Source organism: Chroicocephalus ridibundus, chromosome 2, assembly GCF_963924245.1.
Source record: "Chroicocephalus ridibundus chromosome 2, bChrRid1.1, whole genome shotgun sequence".
Classification (NCBI taxonomy): Eukaryota; Metazoa; Chordata; class Aves; order Charadriiformes; family Laridae; genus Chroicocephalus; species Chroicocephalus ridibundus.
This window is the reverse complement of record NC_086285.1, coordinates 163291833-163315388: the sequence shown is the minus strand read 5'-3', so window position 1 is coordinate 163315388 and position 23556 is coordinate 163291833. Positions and strand designations below refer to the sequence as shown.

Below are 23556 nucleotides of genomic sequence, written 5' to 3'. Positions count from 1 at the left end.
ACAATAGGAAGGCTGGGTTTTGGCTTTTTTTGTTGAATTGGGTTTTAGGTTTTAATGACACTAAATTAAATTGCAAATTGTTATGTCTTTTTTTCATTTCCAGTAATAGAAGTTTCCATACTATCAGGAAGAGAGGAAGAGAACAGGGGGTCTAGACTGTCATTGAACTGTGAGATCTGGCTTCAATTTCCTACTCTCCAACAGGCTTTCTCTCCAATGTTAGGCAAGATACTCAGATTCAGATCTTCGAAGTCCCTCATGGCCTAATTGACATTGGTTTATATTGAATATTCCTGATGAGACATGCTGGAGTCATGCTCTGCCTCAGGTTCCCACCTGTAAAAGGGGTATCAAGAATATCTACAATCAGCATTGTGAGAGATAAAGAAGGTGAAGAACTCCTACTGTGAGGGTGTGCTGAAGGCCATAAAAATTTTCACAAGATAGATTGCCTCTAAGCCATTCAAGCACTGTTGAAGGCTTTCATGTCATACCAAATAAATTTAATCTAGAATGTGGCTCACTGTTGATGTTGCATAGTGCCTGATTTTGGCAGCAGTTAGCTGCAACAGGAAATTAAGTGACTACACACAATGAAGTAAACTCTTTGAACAATATCATCTGGAGGTGGGTTTTCATCCATTTATTGTTGTCCTTTTGGCATAAAGAGGAAAGCCCATTTAAAAATGTCCTTTTAAAAGACTTTTTTTTATTTTATTTTTTCATTTGGGTAGACAGCCCTTTCCCTAGACTGAAATGAAAGTTATTTAATGTTTTTCATCTCTTTAATTGTGAGGCGAGAGGAACCAATGGAAGTTATCAGGAACTTCACCTTTATTTACGTATTTCCTCTGTGCGTTGGGAAATTGGCTTATGCAAGGAAGAAATCTGAGGCTCATTAGTGACAAGCATCTTCAGAAGAGAGAGCGCTCCCCGTCATAGAGTTCGGTTGCAGGATGTGGGTGGTCTTAGGGGATACATTTCACGTTAGCCAGCCAATTAATGAAAACACACGTGAATTGAACTGAATTTAGTGCTTGCCTGTGTCTGTGAAGTTGCTTGCATGGTGATTGCAAACAAAAGCCTGATGACTATATTCATACAGCAAAACAAGATGGTGAATACAAACTCAGGGAAGTATGGGAAGAGGTAGTTCTATTTCACACAGTGTGATCTCCATAGACTAAATACACGCTTTGTAGTCTGCCTTGTGATGTAGAATATAATAATGGATAAAAAGGATAAAAAAGCCTCCTTGTTCTTTAAGCCTTTAGGTCTACCAGCAGCCTGGGGAAAACAGGGAATGCAGACACCTGATGTAGCCAGCCTGTTCCTGCACAGAAGTTTGGTTGCATTCACTTTTACTTCTTGATTCAAGTGGCTGATCCATCACTAGGGCAAGGGTAAACAGTATGTTGGTGGTGCTTTTGTGCAAACAAATTATCAAATTCCATCCTTTTTTCCTCAAAGAATTCAGGAAGGAGCAATGCCTCCATGGGGGTTAATCATAGGGCTCACGTACTTTATAGTCCACTAAAAAGCTGATTCTCCACTGACCCAAACCTCACATTGAAGGCACCTGATTTTGATATCACTCCCGTCTCTGCAAACGTAGTTCAACACAGGCCAAGGAGACTTCAGCATTGTCCATGATTTAAAGGATCAGAAGGTGGAGTTAAACAAGGGAAAAGGTAAAGGGTGAGTAACAGGTGTAACTGGGTGAGTTCATCAAAGTGTTTCCTATTTTTCACCAGGTGATCAGGAACTTCTTGTTGCAAGTTTTGTGACAATCAGAATATAAGGCAGACCTTAGTATACAACTGTTGCTGAAAGGGAACAGCAGGAAGGGAGAAGCCACCCTCAGCTTGGAGGAGCTCAAACTGATGAAACACCTTGGTAGACTGTAGCAGAAAAGAAACAAAAGCACTCCAGTAAGGATTACTCCTTAAAGCCTGCAGGCTTGAGTTGAAAACCATTTCCTTTCCGTATATTTTGAGACAGTTCCCAGAAATGACCCCATCATAAATGATTTGACAACGTTCTCAGGCAGGAAAAGCACAGGTGCACTGAAGAAAGAGTCGCTGTTCCAGCATGAGCTCCTTTCAGAGGTGCTGACACAGCATTAGATGAAATTTTGCTTGAAACTGTTGCACTTATATTTCTTTTCCTGACAGAGTATTTTCTCAAAAAGACTTCAAAGTCTGTATTAAAAGTATGAAGGAATACTGGTTGAATTTGAGTAATTTCAGTCAGAGAAATGTAGAAATTAAGAAAATGGCAACAAGATATTAAAGAAACATTTACCAGGTGTTGATGTTAGTGTTCTTTAAATTATTCATTTGCTTTTAGAAATTAAGATTCAGTCAGCTGTTCAGCCCTAATTCTGGCTGATTTACATACAGTTTCTGCAGGATTCAATCCTGCAAAGAACCTTCTTGCCTTTATCCTCTGCAGAACTTCAGCCACAACTAAGAATATTTTTCTTTTTCAAAGAAAAACGAAGCCTATTTTTTTATTTTGGTGCTAGTTTGCTGAACTGACCACTTTTCCAGAAGTCCTGAGCTTCTAACAACCATCTCTGTCTCCAGAAAGGTCTTCTGGTTGCACAATGCTTCAGAGAACCAGAATACTTTGCTTTTGCCCAGATTTGGGTATAGAGGAGTAGGTGAGGAGGTGTGTATTAATGATCCAGCTGCAGGAATAAGTAGGCAGGATTTTAATCCAGTCACATGTAATTTACTTAGTGCCACAGACCAAGTGTCTGATAAAGATGGAACAGGAGTTTTTAGTTGCAAGTTCAGTGCTGAGCTCATTGGAACAGGATTAGCATTTGTGCCATGGTTTTATTTTGTCCTTCTCGGCTCTCTATTTTTTGTAATAAGTAAGGGAGGAGCACAAACTCTTCACAAAACACTGGTTAAACACCTATCTGACTGTGCATGTCTTCTATTTCAAGCTTATTTTGTTAAGAGGTTTCACAATAACTCACAGGGTTTCCTTCCAAAGACAAGATAATTCTAGCTCTGACCATCATTGCAAGGTTGGCTCACAAACTAATAGAGGCAATGTTATGGAAATTCTGTAAGAGCTATCTGCCAAAACTTGCATCTACTGGTTTTGATTGACATTTTAAGCCTCTGCTGTTGTTTATTTACTCAAGGCTAGGTGTCCAGATAGAAGTGTGATTTAAAATATAAAGTAGACGTGTGGCAGGCAGTGCAAGGGGAAGGTACCCGGCTTCAGTGTGCAGAAGAAAATAAGAGTAGTAACACAGGAAGAGCAATGTGATAGAAAACTACTGAATTTCAGTTGTAGTTTCTAAAATGTCTGTCCAGAAAGTCTATAACAGCTAAATATTAACTGCAGCATGGAAATGGCTGTCGTGTTGTATGGATAAACTCTTCAATTCTGAATGTCTGTAGCTGCTAAGCTCCTTCAACTCATGACTTCTTGTCTGCACCTCTCCTATAAACAACATAAATTCTAAGGCTGACCTCTGAATCCAACCTTTCAGGCAGAAAGGGAACAAAGGAGTATCCAGGATGCTTAGGCATCATCAAAGGAAATGTTTTTCAGGATAATGAGCCTCTGAAACTCTCTGACACCAAATACTGTTGAATTCAGTAACAGTGGACAAAGATGCATAAGAATATCCAGATACCTCAATAGGGATGAGAACAGCGGAGTGAACTGATGGAGCCCTCAAGAAATTCAGCTGCTTGTGAAACGCTAAGGAAGCAACTAGATGTCCAGTACAGTATTACACATTTTTTCTCCAGAAACCGGGGAAGTTTGAACAGCTCATGCAGTAAGGTGTTTGTTATACAATAGTGATGATTTAGTCCTGAGAAAAAAATAAAGTCTTCTTTCCTTCCTTCCTTCCTTTACTCTTTTTGTTTTCTTTCTTCTTTATTCTGCTTATAATTTATGAAGCTTTTCTACCATTTCTGCTAAAGGTTCTTGCAAAGCCTATTTTGGATGCTTTCCAGTTTCCCCACAGTTTTTCATTCTTTTTGCCTTCATGAAAAGTTGCCATCAAGTCTTTAAATTCCCTCTATTAATTTTAAATAAGAACAAGCTAACTCTTAGTCTTTTCCCCATGATTCATATCCACGGGCTCTTACATGATTTCCCATAGCTCTCATTTTCAAGGACAGCCATCCTTACAAGGATACAGGCACGTGGAAAAGCCTTATACAAAATGCACTGTATTTTTTTTTCTCCTTCGTATTATCTGTAGAACAATCTTAACGTAAATCACTATTCTCCGGGTGATGGAAAACAACTCCTTGGTTCTCAGCATTTGTAAAAGTATTGAAAAGAGAAGGAACTTTGTTTTACTAGTTTTGAGTCTTCTTACCCTACATTACAGGTGCCTTTCTGATAACTATAGTGCAATATTTCCTAGTTGATATCTCCAATATTTGTTCTTTCAGACTTTCCTACCAACAATATCCAGAGGAACAATGCAGTTACATGTCCCTTCTCTTAATTCAAATGTAGCAGCAGAAATGATGGGTTGTTTCCAAAGTTATGTCACTTGAATATATACTGTTCATTTTATTATTCTTTGGGAAAGAGTTTAAAAGCTAGGAAGGGACCTGGAAACAGCCACAATACAGGCTTAATCTGTCGTCTTCTGCAAACCTGGTAAAAATTTATAATACATCCAGGAAATGATCCCATGGACTTCAATTCAAATCTTGCATATCTCATGTCCTGAATGTTGTCAGCTTATGTCAGGGAGGTGTATTTGTCTCCATGGACTGCACTTGGGATCGTTACTTCCAAAATTATTAGGAATGTTGATGGATAAGTTTAGAGGATGAAGAAAAAGAGCCAAGATTTTATTAAATCTTTAGAAAAACTTGTGAGTATGATTGTCACAAGGCAAAAAATATCTAGGGAAATATCTGCACAATTTATCTATTGTGAAAGTGATTAAAGACTTGCATCCCAGGTTCAGCAGTATTTCTCAACTGAATTAGATGCAACAGCTGAGAGCAGCGTGGTAAGTATTGTAACAAAACTCAGAGCTCAAATGGCAGCTGGAGACTGGTTAAATGAGGGAGAGAGCGAGGGGAAACTGAGGCACAGAGATGCCTCGTGATTTTTCTAATGTGTCTCAAGAAGACGGTGATCGCATGGGAATCCAGATCTCTCAAGTGCTAAGTAGTGTTGGTGTACCACATACCCCTAGGTGATGTCTGGTACAACAGCAGTGTGTTATGTCTGTCTGGTAGCAAATACAGGATTTTTGTCACACTAGGTGTGAGTTCATTCCCAGCTTTGCCATTGTTTTCAGGATTGTCTTGAGCAATCTACCATAACTCTGTGCAAGTTTACTCTCTATAGTGTGGTGGTAATAAGAGTAATAAGACCTTTGTAGCACCTTTATTTGTCTTGGAGAGGTAAAGGCATTTAAAATTTTGAGTATAGGGGAGTTTATATGAGATTTTTTGGAGAGGCAGCATTTGGCTCATTTAATTTTCAAAAAGTGTTAGATAGGTTTTATGCAGGAAGGTGGGTAGGATTAGATTTAGGACCCTTTGTCTTGTATTGCTTAGTCCGTTTAAGAGCTTACTGCAGGACCATCATATGTACGCAAAGTTTTTGCCAAACAAAAAGACAGACTGTTGAGAAAGTGATAACATCCTTCTCCTGAATGACCCTTAACTCAGACTGAAGGCGATGAATGGCCTTACCAGAAAACAGCCCAAAGAAAGAGAACAGCTAATGATACTCTTGGCACATCGCAGACAGAGAGAACATTAATGCAGTTTAATGAAATCACAGACAGAAAGCCAAATGGCTTGTGCCTGACATGCATTGACAAAGTATGATCGGTCTCTTGCTGATTTATGTGCATGTGTGATCCAGATGAAGCTACAGGATTTCGATTGAGGTAATGTGCATAATTAAAAAGCAAAAAAAATAATATTTACTGATGCAGTGGCAGAGGTTGATAGAATCAAATTGGAGAAGTAAATGAATAAGAAAAAATAATTCCATTGCATTTTTGTGCTGAGCTGTATAAACAGTTGAGCAATTAAATCACTAATCAGACAAGAGCTGGCTGACCGAGGAAAGGAGCAATCTCTTGTCTCAGCTGGATGGGAAGTTTTAAAATATCTGTTCAAATGAATGTTTAAAAGATACAAAACACACAGAAGAACATTTTGTGTTTCAGTTAATGGGTTATATGGAAACAGTTCCTATTACAGATTAGCAATATAGTTCACTTATTTGGAAGCTACTTTATAATGATATTGTTTCTATATTTAACAGAAATTGTTTTTCAGCAAATGGAACTGCAGTTATTTTCGTGTGCATGTGTGCTAGTATTTAGGTGATATTTTTATTCCTTTAGCCCCTTTACTAAGCAGACAAAATTGTTTTGCTTTGTACAGTTTTGCTTGAGTATCTAAGTGGCACCCATCTGCTTCAAGGGATGTAGTAGCACTTTTGTTGAAAATATGAGGCCTTGACATAACTTACCTGAGTTCTGATTCTGCCAATCTCCATCACATTGACTGCCTTTCCAGAGGCTGGTTTGTATTTCTTCACCTTGAGAAACGTGCTGTTCATGTGGAATGTCTCCAGAACAAAGACCGTATAGTCATTTGTGGAAAGAATGGGAGTCAGAATAGGCACATGTGATTTATAGCTCATTATCTTGCCCTGGGAACTCGGCAAGTTCTTCCATCCATTTTATGGGCAGGTAAGGAGGTATATGTGTTTCTACCCTTTCTCCCACTGAATACAAATACCAAATCCAGTGGTCAGAATCACAGACCACCTGGGCACTAGGATCAGGTCTCTCCTGAATAAGCAAAGGATCTGATTGTGTCCACCTGAACGTGGGGGAAGAACAGAATGTGGAGGGATCACCTCGCAAATGTGGATGTGACAAACCCACCTTGAACATCACATTAGAAATTGAACCTGCAGCCTGTAGAATAAAAGATCCTCGGCTGAAGCAGCTGCAGGTGAGGAATCAGGTTTCTTGTATCTAACTTAGCTCTGAAGGTTGATCATAAAAAGGACATGAAATACCTCCTGGCTGGTATTGTACTCAAAGAGGAAAAAACCTGTAGGACCTTGAAGCTTTATTGTGTATTTACTTTAGTGATCCAGAGTGGGGTTCAGAAACCTGTATTTAAATAGCTAGATAACTTGCCTGGCTTTTCAGAAACACTAACCAGCAGTGGTGGCTTCTTCCAGAGGGAGTCTGAGGTCCTTCACTCTGAATCCTCAGGCTTTTTATTTTACAGTAGGTTCTTAAGGGCTACCTCTTACATCTGACAAATTAGATTTATTTTCAGATTTTCCATTAGACTGTCACAAATTGTTTTACATATTTAATTCACAGTGATTTACCCTCTGAGTAAAGTGCAACTGGCCGTAATGCTGAAGATAAAGGTTTGGTAATTATACAACCTCCATTTATCACCTTCTTGAACACAGGCGGCATTTCAATAGTATACTAGGAGAGCATTTAGTTCCCAATCCATACCATTGATCAGAGGACTTGAAAGTGTAACAGCCCCATCTGGGAAATCTTTAATTTCCAGTTTGGCTTAAAGTCTGTGATTTTAGCTCAGGATTTTTCTGATTCAGTCGTTGATGAGATGATGCCAGATACGCTATGTGGCACTGAGGAATAGCAGGTGCATGGTAATGTTGTACACATGCTAGAAGTGTCTCTAAAGTGCATATATTCACATTTTCAGTATGTATTTAAACTCTTACATATCTGGATCTTTAAACACTTGTGGTGTTCCAGCTTTCAAAACATCCTGCGAGCAGTGGTGAGAAAAGTGGAAGGGAACCTTCCCATTGGTAGCCAGAGGGAAAGACTAGCTGAAATGAAATCCTGGAGGTGTTTTCTTTCTTCTATATGACCCACTCATTTACACAAAAAAGTTGTGGTGGTTATAATGGGAAACAACTACCTGCCTGATGGCTGGAATGAATTAACTTAAAACACACTCTTTCCATTTTCTTTTTTTTTTTTGCTTTTTTTTTAAATCCTAATTTCTGCCAGAGCAGTTCAAAACTTCCTGGAAGGTCAGCATATCAGCCTGAAATTGCCACAGTCTTGTGATGCTGAAAGAGCTATTTAGTGTTTGGGATTTTTAAAAGGCACTTCAATTCTTTATTTGTCATATTTAGGACTGGATTAATTTTTATCCTTCAGTCCTTTCGCATTACACAGCAATGCAGAGTGACATTGACACCGGAGGCAGTTATAAAACATTTGCCTGAATGGTGTAAATTGACATTTATACAAATGGGCAGTTATACAAATGCCCGTTGGACATGAAAGTGAAGTCTTGTCTCTCTTGAGCTCATTAGGAGATTTATTGTTCTCTAAATGGGCTGGAATCTCTCTTCCAAAATTTAATTTTAGTATTGGATCCTTCTTTGCTCCAGTTCCTCAGTGCTACAAGCCAGATAATTTTGTGACAGCGTTGTTTTGTTCTCTCTTTCACTCAGTACAACAGCACAGGGCCAGTGCAGGAAAACTCAAAACACTGCTACTAGCAAAAACTAGTAAAACACTAGCTCTGCTACAGTACATGTCAGTGGATATTTATTAGACACAGTCACTTTCTGTCCCAAAGTCACCCCTCCTAACTTGCTTGACGGGAACTGTACTTTGGCTCTTATTATTAATTTCTCCAGCTTGTTATGAATTTCTCCCATATGTTAACACAAGCATGTGTGCATCAACTGCAACTACTGTGTACCCAAATCCAAAAAAACAGAGAAAGGCAACCATCTCAGTGTCTGGTTTTGGGGGAATTTTTTGTAAAGAAGAAACGATATTTCCAGCTGAAGTTTTCAACAGTTACCAGTGTTTGATTAGTTGTGGTAGAGACCTATAATTAGCTCTTTTTTAAGAAGGCATATGGCTCCAACAGATGGTAAAGGAAAAAAAGCAAGTTAGATCAACGAGGCTATTTGCACAAGATTTTCTGGTCTCCTTTGGTTATATTTTGCAGTACAGTGCTTAGGTTCTAGCAAGATGGCATACTGTTCATTCGAGGAATGCCCACATGTCTTAATTTTGTCTAAAAAATAGCAAAATCAATATGGTCCACAAGTGTTTGAGAATTTTGGCAATAGTAGAAATTACATAACAAGGAAACTTAGAAATTAGAAAATCCATACCTATTTTGCAGGGTCTGTGAACAAGAACCAACTCTCTTTGTGAGGCTAGTGGGAATTTCAGGTGCTGAAGACCAGTAGGCCCAAAATGTGTGTCTGGATGGGGGAGGGGGGTAGTCATCCCCGAGATAGATTTGGGTTATGTTTATGATGGTCCCAACCTGGACGATGTGTGCTCTAGAGGTCACTCAGATTACTGGTCGGTGGGCTACAGCTAGTCCAGACTGAGCTTTTAAAGGCAGTGCTATCTATACCCATTTGTTATCGCTCTCCCTGTTCACCTATGTTAATAGACTATGTGATTGCTTTCGATTTGCTTCAGGCAAGGAGATCTAGCTCAGTTTAAACTGCCTTCTGCTGTGGTTTACCAACAGTTGACTTTCCACTGAAGCAGATCACAGGAAAGACCGCATGAACCGCTGCCACAACATGTCTGTGTGGGTAGCGGCATAAGGTTTGTGGGTAGGAAGATTTCAAAATGCTCACAGCTCTTTCTCAAGTGAGTGTGTTGCCGTGCCCTTCATCCCTCTGTGCACGAGTGACCTGGGAGAATGAACCCATCTACGTTTCAAGGCATCATATGTCTCTGAGATTTCCTTGTGTGGGAACCCCAACACAGAGACTATGATATGCTTCTTGTGGTTCTGAATTAATATGAAATACAAACGCTTAAGCATGCACTGTTATTCATAAAGAAATATCTACAGTAAAGCCCTGTTTACAACTGCAGCATCTTGATTTCCCCATGTTATTGAAGAGCAACTCTTTCATTAAAGCAAAACTTAGCAGAACCCTGCTTTTCCGTTCATGTGAACAGCAGCCTAACAGTACTGCTTTTCTCAGACAGTAAGAGATTCAAGAAGCTGCCAGCAATTGAGTAATTATCTTGTTTCCAGTTCTATAGTCATAAAGGCATTAAAGACGCTAGATCTGAAGTTAGATCTGTTTTCCATATGGATTTTTTCCTGACTGTATAATCATTCCCTGTTCCTTTTAGACCTCTCGCACAGTGCTCAATAAACCACACAGAGATAATTCTGGTGAAAGCAGGATGTAAACCTGAACTCATCTTTCTGAAAGGCTATATTCCCTGGAGCTGTAATTTTGTATTTAGAATAAAAAAAAAAAAAAAGACTTTCTTTGCACTCTACCTTGCGTGGGGCATAGGAAGCGATGTAATCTCTCCAGCAGCAGAGAGTCAGGACTGAGTCGTCACATTTCCTCCTTCCTTGTTTTGAAAAAGTATTAATTGATGTCACTTCACTGGGCTACTGAATAGAGGACAGATTCAGGGTAAATCCTATCTTTGCTCTTTCTTTGTTAAACCCAGCAGCTGAAATATACTAAAAGCAGAGGTAATGGAGGGGTATAAATATGTTATTTTCCCTTCTAATTATCAGCAAAGCTGTAGTCAAGTCCTACAAGTTTAACAGAAAAGTTGTATAGGAAAAATTTTGCTGTGAAGGAGCTTTTAATGTGTTTCCTCAAGAGAACACCGTTTTTCACATTTCATTTAGATCTCATGCTCCTTGTTGTGTCAGGAAATCTAACATTAAAAGTTATTCCTAGCAAGGTAGTAAATTTTAAAATAAACCAAGGACCTAATTCTAAGGCCTTCTTCTTGCTTCTGGCACCTGTTGGAAGAAGAGTTAGAAAGTAATGCAAAGTGATGTGATGATGATCACGCTAGTTGTGTATGGTCTCTGTAGTACTGCAAATGAGAACCTCTTCCTTTAGAACAGTTGTTTTGTCTTCAAAAACTCTCTAAAACGTACTCATTGCTTTGAAGGCACCCTCCTATCATAGGAACATTACCTCATTCAAGAGTTCTGAGTTAGGGGCTATGCTATTAGACATTTACAAGTTTTAAGGCCCTGAAAATAAATAGATAAATAAAAATTCCAGCATTTCTCAAAGGTCCAATTGGGCAAATCTAGGTCTCAGAGCAGAATGTCTACCATCCTTGAAAAGATTTGTTGTTTAACACTTATTCTGGTTTTCTTTGGAAGTTATAGACATCAGGAGGAAGCACAATCGAAAATATAATTATGGAAAGAATCTATCTGTTGGGATTGGAACATGCTAAACACTTACACGCCAAACAGATTGCAGAGGGCATAAAAACTGACCAATGCTATTGCTTTGCAAATAACAAGGGCTTATATGACTTAGGTGGCTCTGGGGAAATAATTTATCATCAAGTCTCAGCTACACCAAGACATTGCCATTTCAGAGTCTGTCCTTGGCTGAAATCAGAGGTTGAGGTATATGTGTGCCATTGTCAGTTGATTCTGCCAAGGTGAGTTCATTGTTTGTTTGCTCCATGGAAATGTTATTGACATAGAACAAATGTGAAACTGATCAAACCATTTTTATAGACGTTATAAAAAAGAAAAGTGAGTAAAGGATGGTTCAAATATAGGAGATTTAAAGGGAAGAAGGGAGATGATTTAGTTGTGGTGAAAGCAGAAGAAGGATTCTATAAAATCTCAGAGTTTAAAAAGAAGAAAGTGCGATATCTGGAGAGGACAACTGGGACAGTTGGCCAGTGGAGTTTGGGAGGAGGAGTGCTAATCTATCTGGTGTGTGTACTAGGATCTTAGCAAGGTCAGGGGAACAGTTCTGACCTGCAGAATTTTATCAGCATCTTTGATTACTTTTCCCCACAAATATCTTCCTCTCCTCACATGAACAGAAGTGGTGTGAGGGTGCTTCTGGGGAAAACAACACAAATGAGAACATTTGAAAATCAGGAAAACTTAGGTCCCTGTCAGAGCTTTGCACCAGCTAAGGGATGCTGCCAGTCTGGCCAGGCAATACTTGCAGTTGATGTACTAGTGGGCCCTTCAAGTAGAAGGGCAACCTATTCTGGCTTATCATACATCATCAAAACACAAATAGAATAGCACATTAGTCCCTTAAAGTTGATTTCATACATCATCAAAACACAAATAGACTAGCACATTAGTCAATTAAAGTTGATTTCATTATCAACTTTATCAAATTATACTTACTACCAACAACAAAGCTATGGTTAAGTGAATTTGACCAGAAGTCACATGTCTCTGTAGGGGACTACGGTTTCTGGTGGTGTCCTTCAGGTTCCAATACGCTTTCTTGAAGATGTTAAACCAGATTTTCTTATCCATTGCTTACTTCTTTCTACTTTCCTATCCCGACCCTTATTATACATTCTGAGGAATTATGCAAAAGTATTGTATGCTATTCTGTTCTGTTCTGTTCTGTTCTATTCTTTCAGGGGCTTTTGCACACCTGCCACAGACACCCACCACCAATGCACTAGTGCCTTGCTGCTGGCAGTGGTCGTCAGAACAGTATAGTTTCTATTCTCACTAAATTAGGCGGAAAACAAATAAAAAATTGTGTACATGTCACCTGTCTATCGGTTCCTTCCTTGTAAGATTATCTGGCCAGCTGTTGTCAGGGGCCTCCAGGATCTAAATAGCAATGACTCTCTCTGATTCTTTAAAGGCGTGAATAATTTCTGTATGACGCGCTGCAATAACATTTAGAAACTTCCAGATGGGAAGATTAGGTAGACTAGGATGTAACTGGGGGAGCTTTGTAAATTGGATACAGAGACAGTGGGAAAGCAGGACATGATATACTGGCTGGTGTGTACAGGCGCCTATGTTATGTGTATGAAATTGTGCACAACTGCAAAAAGCCTTTTTTTCCCTTCCTTTTTTAAAAATGTCATTACTTAATAGTCTGTAAAGGGATTGCTAGAGGTGATGGTGGGATGGCAATATATTTGCCGTGGAAAGAACAGAAAGAGAGAGCTACTATTGATGGCTTTTCACATTTTCTTAAACAAATGGTTGTGGAGCACAACTGTCCTGTTCATGCTTGCGATGGTTCTTACAGTCCTGAGAACTCTTTCACTTTCCAGATAATTTGAAGACCTATTCAACCCAAAGAAGATAAGCAGTAAATGGAATAGCCACTTAGGAAAAGAAGAAAAGAACATGGGATTCCTTCTAGCTTAGGGGACACTGCAAGTGTCACAAATAAATCTCCTAACAAGGAAATTCACTGAGTAGGAGCTCATTACCACAAAATTAGACTTTCCTTATTGAGTTTAGCAAAGCTCAAGTCTTAGAAACTATGGAATAAAGAGATAAATGCAGGCCAATATAGTCTTAGTTCCAACTCTCACCAGGGAGTGAGAGCTCCCAGCAGTTGCCACCACTAAGTCTGTCTTCCTTGGACTGCCTGTGTCTGCTGAGCCGCGCAGGCACAGCTCAGAGCTGGTTGCGTATCCGAGATTATGCTAAAGAGATTTGGGAGAGCCTATAGTTTCAAGCTTCTCTCTCACAACATCCTGTGCTTGTGTGAACATGGGGGTACATCTGCTGTGTCTCCTGCCAGCAACCCTCCCTGAACAATGTCAGCTGTGGCAAATCCCAACCTTATTGCCACTGTCTGTTAGCAGACAAGCCTGGGGGTTTAAGGAGATATGAGTGTCAGAAGGTATCCCAGAAACAAGGGAGATTTTGTAAAAGTGTCCTGGTTTTGGCTGGGATAGAGTTAATCTTCTTCCTAGTACCTGGCATAGTGTTGTGTTTTGGAATGAGGATGAGAATAATGTTGATAACGCCCTGATAACTAAAGCAACACTTCAGGTGTTGCTAGGCAGTGACTAAAGCATCACATTAGGTGTTGCTAGGCTGTGTTTACACTAAGTCAAGGACTTTTCAGCTTCTGACACCACCCTGCCAGTGAGGAGGCTGAGGGTGCACAAGAAGATGGGAGGAGACACAGTCAGGACAGGACAGCTGACCCCAACTGGCCAAAGGGGTATTCCATAACATATGACATCATGCAACCATAAAACTGGGGGGACTTAGCTGGGGGGGCGGCAGCCACTGCTCTGGGATAGATGGATGGACGGACGGACATTGGTCAGCTGCTGGTGAGCAATTGCACTGTGCATCACCTTTTTTGTATATTGTATTATTATTATTGTTATTACTACTACTACTACTATTTTACCCTCCTTTTCTGTCCTCTTAAACTGTCTTTATCTCACCCCATGAGTTTGTACCTTGTTTTTTCCAATTCTCTCCCCCATCCCGCTTTGGGGGAGTGAGCGAATGGCTTTGTGCTGTTTAGCTGCCTGCTGGGTTAAACCACAACAGTCTTTTTTTCACACCCAACGCGGGGCACAAAGGATTGAGATACCAACAGACATGACCAGATTGTGTTAAAACAAATTTGTTATAAGCATTCATTTTCTTAGTTTAGTAGTCGCTGGTTGCAATGTTGATTTATTTGTTCTCAGAGTTGCGGTGCGTGTTGTCAGAGTTGTGTTATGCAACACCTTACTTGCGGTATATACTCCCTTTGATGCTGTTTATCATGTCTGGAGGCTGGATTAAGGTTATAATTTTGCTGTGCTGTGTAACACTGGTTTACGATATGATAAAATTACCAGTCATGAGACTAATCTGATATTTGTGCTCAGCGTTGCTGTCACCTCCACACTTCCGGAGCCATCTCTTGAAAAGTATTAATAACTACACTCTTTACCTTTTCTCCTTGGAGTGCCAATCTATGGGCCAGACAAGGAGGACCCTGTTCCCCTGCTCCTTCCCCTTCCCCTTCTCCTCCAGGCTAGTTACAATAGCTCTTGAGAATTTTGAATATTCTTGGCACTTCAGACCCATAGGAGTTTAAGGCTCTCGTGGAGGCTGGTGCACAGTGTACTTTAATGTCATCAAGCTATAAAGGGTCAGAACCCACATGTATTTCTGGAGTGACAAGGGGATCCTAACAGCTAACTGTGTTTAGAGGCTGAGGTGAGCCTAGCTGGGAATAAGTGGCAAATGCACCCCATTGTGACTGGCCCAAAGGCTCCGTGCATCCCTGGCATAGACTACCTTAAGAGAGGGTATTTCAAGGACCCGAAAGGGTACCGTTGGGTTTTGGTATACTTGCCTTGGAGATGTAGGAAATTCAACAGCTGTCTACCTTGCTCAGTCTCACAGAGGAACCTTCTGTAGTGCAGTTGCTGAGGGTCGAAGAACAACAGGTGCCAATCACTACCACAGTAGTGAGCAGTGGCAGTATCGCACCAACTGAGGCTCCCTGATACCCATCCATAAGCAGATTTGTTGACTCGAGAGCCAAGGAGTGAACAGCAAGACTCACTCACCTTTTAACAGTCCCATAAGGCCAGTGTGAAAGTCCAAAGGAGAGTGGAGACTAACAGTAGACTACCATGGCCTGAATGAAGTCACGACACCGCTGAGTGCTGCTGTGCTGGACGTGCTAGAACTTCAATACATATTGGAGTCAAAGGCAGCCAAGTGACATGCCACAATTGACATCGCTAATGCATTCTTCTCAATTCCTTTGGCAACAGAGTGCAGGCCACAGTTTGTTTTCACTTGGAGGGACATCCAGTATACTTGGAATCAACTGCCCCAGGAGTGAAAACACAGCCCTACCATTTGCCATGGACTGATCCAGACTGCACTGGAGCAGGGTGAAGCCCCGGAACACCTGCAATACATTGATGACATCACGCACAACAGAAGAAGCTTTTGAGAAAGGGAAGAAAATAGTGCAAATCCTAGTGGTGAGGTGCCACTTCTTGTTAGTGAAAGAACTTGAGCCCAGTCATACAGCCTAGTCCCTGTCTGAGTGCTACTGCCTGAAGTGCAATAGCATCTCCTGGGAGATGTTATCGGTCCCCTTTGCTTTGAGGGGCAGGATGCCTTCATTGCTGTCAGTGTTACTGAGATATCTTCATGCTGACCAGGGCTCCACTGGGGAAACTCGTGCCACAGCCTTTTGCCATACTTAAAGAGAGAAAGCAGTAGGCCGCGGCCATTGAAATAGGCAGGGATGGGTTGTGGTTAGGAGATGATCAGGCACATCTGCTGTAATTCTCTGCCAGATCTCTTCAAAGGTAGATCTCTGTGCTTAAAGCTGAGCGATTTTTGGCCCTGTAGTATCATATGCACTCACACTGATTTGAGACAACCCTAAGCACTGTAGCATGTCTTTGACTTCAACCTTTCCAGCAAAAGAAATGACTCTTTATGCCACCTTGCAAATCTTGCTCCTAAAGCAATTACACACTAGGAGTGGTTCGTGCAAGAGTGTGTTTGAAAAGAAAATGACATTAAACTTTCCATCCTAGAAGAGTACCAGTATATCAATATCCAAATCAAATAATATAAAGCTTCTTTTGTCTGCCAGCTAGGAATAAGAATGCATTATACCTCTAATATGATTTTTGCAGTGTCTCTAATATGATGAGGTTTAAATTAAAATAAATATGACTGCATGCTTTTGAAGAGCTAATCAGGCTGAAACGTTCTAGCCTAACCAGTGCAGCAGAAGGAAATAAATGTGTAGTTATCTAGGCCGCCTGGACTTACGCATAACTGTTGTACAGGACACGTGATGGGAAGACAATAGCAGGGTGAAACACTTCGGCTGTTCCTGGGTGTGCTTGGTAAAAGTCAGTAATAGGAAAATGATTTGAATGCAGTCTGGATGACAACCCTATGGTTCCGCTAATTAATTAGCTCAAGTCTTATTAGTCTTATTGGTATTTAATCAACTCTTCCTTCTGCCCCATGTGCATTTTTTTTTTTTCCAAGAAGGTGCTTTTGTCTGCACTATTCCAGTCCCAGCAGACCGACGCCACAAAAACTAATCATTGCAATGACAAAGCTCCATTCACTTGTCTACCAGGGCCAATAGTACATTTAAAAAACAACAACAACAAAAAAACAAACAAACAAACAAAAAAGTACTCTCTCATCTTTTAGTTTTTCTCATCTTTTAGTTTTTCCACCTAAACAAACCTTACCTCAGGAAATCTTTAGTCCTCTGTCAGTCTCAACTCACTGACTTCTGATTGCAAATTATGTATGATTCTCACATTGGAAAGCAAACCAGTAGCTTTAGCACAGCAGAATAGACCTGTCCTGATTTCAGACTCTTGAAAAACCAGCAGTCCCTAAGGCTTCCTCACCTAGACTTTTATCTTACCACAGCTCGTGGACTCAAAACAATTCTGCAAAGGCCCAAATTCCTGGAAGAACCTTCTCAAAAGCTATTATTCTTTGTAAAAAGCACGTGCCTCCGGACTTCTTCATGGTGATCACAGATGTATCTCTCTTTGAAGGACTGAAACTGGTGCACCTTTTTTAAGCACGTTTTGTCATGAGAGTTCCAAAATACCATTTGCTAAAAGAATATATTTCAAAAGCTCAGACTCCTATAGCAATGAATGCTGTAAAGAAACAAAACTGGCTCTGAGTAAATTTTGCAAGAAGTTGTTGCTCAGGGACTATGCAAGTGGAATTAGCAGGGGATTCTCATTAATAGCCAAGATGCAACTTGAAAGTACTTAACTCTGGTGCCCAGTTGTTAATTAAATAGTCATATAGGCATCACGGACTCCTCTAGAAGGAATTCATTGTAGTAAATGTTGTTGCCTCCAATGTGGCTTTGTACAGATAAGCAAGTCACACTGTTTTCCTGTTAGTGAAAGAAAAATGACTCAATAAGCTGTGGACTTCAAGCAAAAATTTGCCTCAATCTAAATCATGCACTTCTTTTTATTAGATGAATGATGCCTTAAATTCCATGGTCTCCATTGGAACCACAACAAAATACATATACTGGAAGCAGCTAAAAGTTAGGAAGGACAAATCCCACCTGAGTTTATGTGAATTTCATTTGTGATGATGTGATGCATCAGCACGCAGATGAAGCTATTGACTCTCTGAATTCAATGTGAGAAGCTTAGGGTTTTGGTTCTTGAGTTCCTGGAATTAGTCCCAATTGTATGGGCCAACTTGGCAGCTCTCACATGGGTCAAGGGTCTGAAAGATTACACAGGACTTTTGGCACTTGAAAAAATGGCTACATTGTTATTTTTCTGTATTTTAACTTAAGATGCCTCTGCACTTCCAGGCTTTACATTTGAGGTGTGATATTGGCCATTGTCCCCCCTCCCAGGTAATAACTTCTGGGCAGTAACTTCTGGGAGCACCAGAAATGACAAAAAAACTCCTTCTTCTGAAAGATGCCCACTGAAGATAAAAGATGAAATTTCACAGGTGAACACTCACAGTCTTCATGGTGCTGCGTAGCAAACCTGCCTAGAAGACATTTGACGTTTTAGCTGTCATTAGAAATGAAGTCGATAGGGTAATTACTGTCACAGGGTCAGCTATTCTCATTTTGAAATCCAGCCTGCCTACAGTTCAATAATTAGTTTCTTTAAATACGATGTTCGGGAACCTGCAACCCACAATAACAATCTGCTCCATTACCATTAATTATTGAGAACGCAAGTGTTTCATTACAGGTACTAATACAACTGGCCTAGATAATCCTGAAGTGAAAGCGTAGGAGAAAAAATAATCTCTCTGCAGAAATCACACCAGGAGTCTGTCTGTGTTTTGTGCAGGTGATTCCAGCCTCTGCTCAGCCTGCGTTCATGAAAACAACGTTTACAGCAGAATATTTCAGATTTTGTACAGAAACGAAGAAATCATTCTTAATGAATCAATGAACTTCAGAGTGCACCTGCTGCTGGATGGCGAAAGGGTGAGTTTTCTTGGGATACACAGGAAAACGAGGAGGGCTGGGATTCCTCTTGCCTAACTTTAGGTGTCCATTGCATAGATATCTCCATTTGAGAAGCTGTCATGGGGTCCCTGCACTGTCAGAGGTCTCATCAATGTAGATGGCAGAGGTAAAGGCATGATTTATCTGACCAAATACCAGCATCTGCGTTAGAAGGTGGTCGACTGCCCTGTACTCATCATTACCTATGCTGACAAGGGTGCCTGCCGTGATTTGTTTATTTGTAAATGCTGACACTATGAGCATCTGCATTAGGTCAGATAGACCCTTGCACTGTGCCTGTTATGAAGAGTAGTCTACAGCTTGGCTTTCCAGTGGAATAAAGTGTTGACATATACTGGTAAATCAGTACATCAGAAATTCAAGTGTATCAACCGTAATTTATCATTTGTGCACTAGATCACTCATTCTACATATCTACATAGCTCAACCTCATCTGAGAAAACCGGGAATCTTCTGCATCTTGTTATGACCAGCTTTTACCCCTACCATCCATTACTGTTCTCTTCTCCTCCTCTCTCCTTGTGACTGGTTTTTGCTACAGTTCCTTTCTGCCACCCCTGGTTGCAGGAGCGCATGGCAGCAACTCCCTATAAGTCCCACCCCTTTGCTTTCCATCAGTAGAGAGACACATGCCCAGGGAAGTGCTTGAATCACCATCCATGGAGGTATTTAAAAGATGGGTAGACGTGGTGCTGAGGGGCATTGTTTAGTGGTGGTTTTGGCAGTGTTAGGTTAATGGTTGCACTTGATGATCTCAAGGGTCCCTTCCAACCTAGATTATTCTATGATTCTATGACATCAGCTGTTTTCATAAAATCAGCATGCCATCAAACTTAGTTATTTAGCCAGCATGAATCAAATGCTGTGTGCTCAACTTGGGGCCAGAGATTCTCACCTGTCCTTCCTTATGTAGCTTTATATTTGAGCAATTTAAAATTACTGTTTTGTCTGATTTCAACTGATATATACATGGCTTACATAAAGATCTATATTAAAACAGCTGGAGAACCTAGTTGAAGCTTATTTCACATACTTCCCTTTCCCTCCCACTTTTTTCTTGGTGGTTTGGGGTTTTTTTGTGTGTTTTTGTTTGTTTTTTTTTAACATAGAGTCATCAATTTATTCCTCCCTAGAATTGTTGTTTTGTGCTTATATGAAAAATTGCTAAATGCAAGTTTATCAATATTTGTTAGGGAAATGTTCCAACATGTTTAATTGAATATTAATTTTATCTTTCCTCAGTGGAACATCTCTGATTAAAAGTCCCTCCCCTCAAATTATAGCAGTTTCTGCTGTGTTGAGCAGGGATACTTTCTGATGATTCTTACATTAATATTCAGGAAAGTTGTGCATGTCACAAATTGGGAAAAAAAATATAAAAATCCCACAATATTCCTCACAGCTAAACCACATTCTGACTCTGGATGAGCTGTGTGCTTCACGCTTGTCTTTCCATAGAAGGTCCCTTGGGAAAAGGACAGCTGCCCAATTCTGTACTTGCAGGACAGTTTTGCACAGAGAAAGCTCCATTATCTCTGTCTGATGAAGTTGCTTTGGATTTTCAGGGGTGTAGAATAAGAGGGTAAACAGGTTTGGTGGTCCCGGATGAGTTGCTGAAGAAACTCTAAAGAACAAAATGCAAAAAATAGAGGTCTGTAAAACTTTCAGTGTATTGAGCAGATTTGCGCAATTCACTTCTGCTTAATGGTCCGAAGCCTCCTTTTTTCTGCTTTGATGTTTTGCCCTCCACAACTTTACAAATTTCATATAAATATGCGAGAGATCAAAGTGTGCTACTTCACTAGGCACCATGCTCAGAAGAAACCAACTATATCCAAAAACTATTGTTCAGAGAACATTTTGCACTTCTGCCATGTGATCTCGTATATTGGCTGTGATCCTTGCAATGTGGCATTGGCAAAACTAGAGATTTGTAAAGTGCTTTAAATGTTATCTCGGTTCATAACTTCTTAACTTATTTAGCACACAATGGATACAAATCCTTGTTGTGCCAATTGTGTGCCATGGTCAGTTTTTATGGTTGAGGGTGAAGGATCTGTTCACTGCTTTTTCTGTAAATGGAAGTTATGAAACGGCTTAAAGTTGCACCAGGGGAGGTTTAGACTGGATATTAGGAAAAATTTTACAATGAAAGAGTTATTAAGCGTTGGAACAGGCTGCCCAAGGGAAGTGGTTGAGGCACCATCCCTGGAGGTGTTTAAAAGACGGGTAGACATAGTGCTTAGAGATGTGGTTTAGTGATGTTTTTTGTCAGAGTTCGGTTGATGGTTGGACTCGATGATCTGGAAGGTCCCTTCCAACCTGGGTAATTCTATGGTAAATAGATGAGGAAGTTAGAGTGGGTAATGAAAACGATGAATTTGCATGCTCCATGTAGTTTCTTCTGTCAGAGCTGGAATTATCGAATATTATACCAAGCGAGCAGTATGCTTTCTCCTCATGGTTCTAGGGTAGTTTTGTTGCTGAGATAGGTTAGTGAGTTAGGCTGAATACAAAAAAAAGCCCAAACAACAAAACCCATTGTGTGTTTCCAGATCAGATAATTTGCTACTGGTTTCTTTTTTTTTTTTTTTTTTTTTTTCTTTTATCCCCCTTCTCTTGCATAACCCTAGATAAGCTTAAATATGGAAATACAACTTTTTTTTTTTTTGTCTGGCATTAAATGGAAAAAGCTTCAATTATCCACCTAGAATTGGCACTGAACATACCTTTCACCACGTAAATTGTGCTTTAAAACTCTCTGGTTTATTAGAAGCCTTTTTCTATATTATCCCAGAATGCATCATTCTTTGAATTCATTATAGGAAACAATATTGCAGGGCTGAGGCACCCTTTAGTGTTACAAAGAAGTCTAATTTATTTTCATAAGCTTTTGCTTTCATTCTTATTGAAGAAGGAACTCTGCCTCTTTCATCGAGCAATAAAACAGGTAACTTGTCTGTCTCCCTGCTTGCTGGCTCCATACAGGGACAATTTAGTAGCAGGGAGAGGACAGTGTGAGGCATGCTGGGATATCGCAGTATATTAGATTTTGTACTTTCCAGAGAAATTTAAGTGAGATGGGACATGCGGATCATTCAGTCTGACATTCTGGCTAAATGGATAAATATTATGGAAGTACATCACTAGAATGCTGGAAACTTCAGTTATAACTATTATTGCAGCTCTTAAAACCTAACCCAAATTTGTAAATGTAAACCTGAAAAATTAGAATTCAAAACTGAAATGATACAGTTGATTCAAGGCCAGTTCAACAGTAATTGGAATACTTTGCTTTGCGTACACTTTTGTTGTATAAATATTTTTACTTTTTATACTTTTTATTGTACAGATTCCAAACAGTGTTGAATAAAATGCATTTCCCCATCAGTGCAGCCCTTGGCAAGAGAGGCGGATGTTAAAAAGCACCTTCTGGAAATTTACATTTGCTCACAGATGAATAAGGGGTCTTTTGCACGAGCAATGGGGCCCAAAGAGGGAGCACTGGGGGAAATGCAGGCACCCTCCAGCGCTGGAGAATGGGATACTGCGTCTGCAGACTTTACTTTCCACAAGACACAAGATGATGTAATGAGTAAGTGCAGAGTAATATTAAACTGATGCAAACAATGAAGAATTAATCAAATCAGAAATAACGAAATTAATTTTAGCCTTGCTTGATTTTAGGGGGATAAAAAAGAACAAAATGCATATACTATTTCAAAGAAAGTTCATAATTTCTATTCAGAACTGTCTTTACTTATTTTATTTTTGACTGGAGATGAGATCAGCATGTAAAATGCAATAATATTTCCCAAAGTTCAAACATTCTGAATTTCCTTTACTTTTATTTGGTTGTATGAAATATTACAGAACAAAATAATATTCCTTGTTTAGTATGAAGGTATTTCCACAAACACAGATCTTTATTTTTTTCTGTCATGAGTTTTGATTTTGACTATTAACACAGCTGAAAGGTCAAAAACTTTGTAAAAACCACTGGAAGGCACTTCACTGAGTATCTGGGAGGACACTGCTTAGTTTAGCCAGTCAAGCACTAATTATATTCCAGAGACATTTTTCTGGCTAATTTCTTAAGTATGTTGGTGTGAAATAATAAAGCTTTTCTTCAGGGGAAAAAAAAAATAAATATCTGATAATCTCTCCAACTTTTGGAAAATTGTACAGTTCGTAAATGAGAACTGTGGAAAGTACCATAATAATCCCAGTAGTGCTAAAATACGCTGCCAATATTTCGTTTAAGGACAATAGTATTTCGTACAGGAGTCTGAGGAATGATAGACATTTCAGTGCCTCCTCTCCCCATCTGTATGAGCTATGGAAAGGCCCCTTCATTTTTTCCCCATATAAAGGATCTTGTCCACCTGTGGTTCTAATAAGTGAAAGTAAACCACGGGAAAGTACAGCAGGTATCAGAGCTGTATAGTAACTTCTGTCATGTAATTACTGCACGTAATTCTTTTCTATCTCAACCTATGTATAATCCTTTTAATGATATTTTTCTCATGAAGAGTTCAGTGATTTTTGAACAACTGTCCAATTTTCACTTGCCTTAATATTTACACGTCCAATATACAAAGAGAGCATGTAAACTCTGTAGTGAGAACTGTGATGTAATTTTATGCGGGTTTTTGCACTATTCTGAGCAGTCTGATTTCAATAGAGTTTGGGGATTAAAAATATCCTATACTTGCGCCTTAATGCACGACCCCATGCGGT

General features: G+C 39.8%; 1 protein-coding gene across 3 annotated transcripts in view; it reads left to right on the top strand.

Annotated features, from left to right (window-relative positions):
- FAM135B (family with sequence similarity 135 member B) overlaps positions 1–23556 on the top strand; it is a 223913-nt gene that overhangs the window by 114892 nt on the left and 85465 nt on the right. For all 3 annotated transcript variants that reach the window (XM_063327583.1, XM_063327582.1, XM_063327585.1), the window contains exon 4: positions 18635–18774. In XM_063327583.1, the coding sequence (XP_063183653.1) occupies positions 18635–18774 (140 nt within the window). The remainder of the gene's footprint in view (positions 1–18634; positions 18775–23556) is intronic.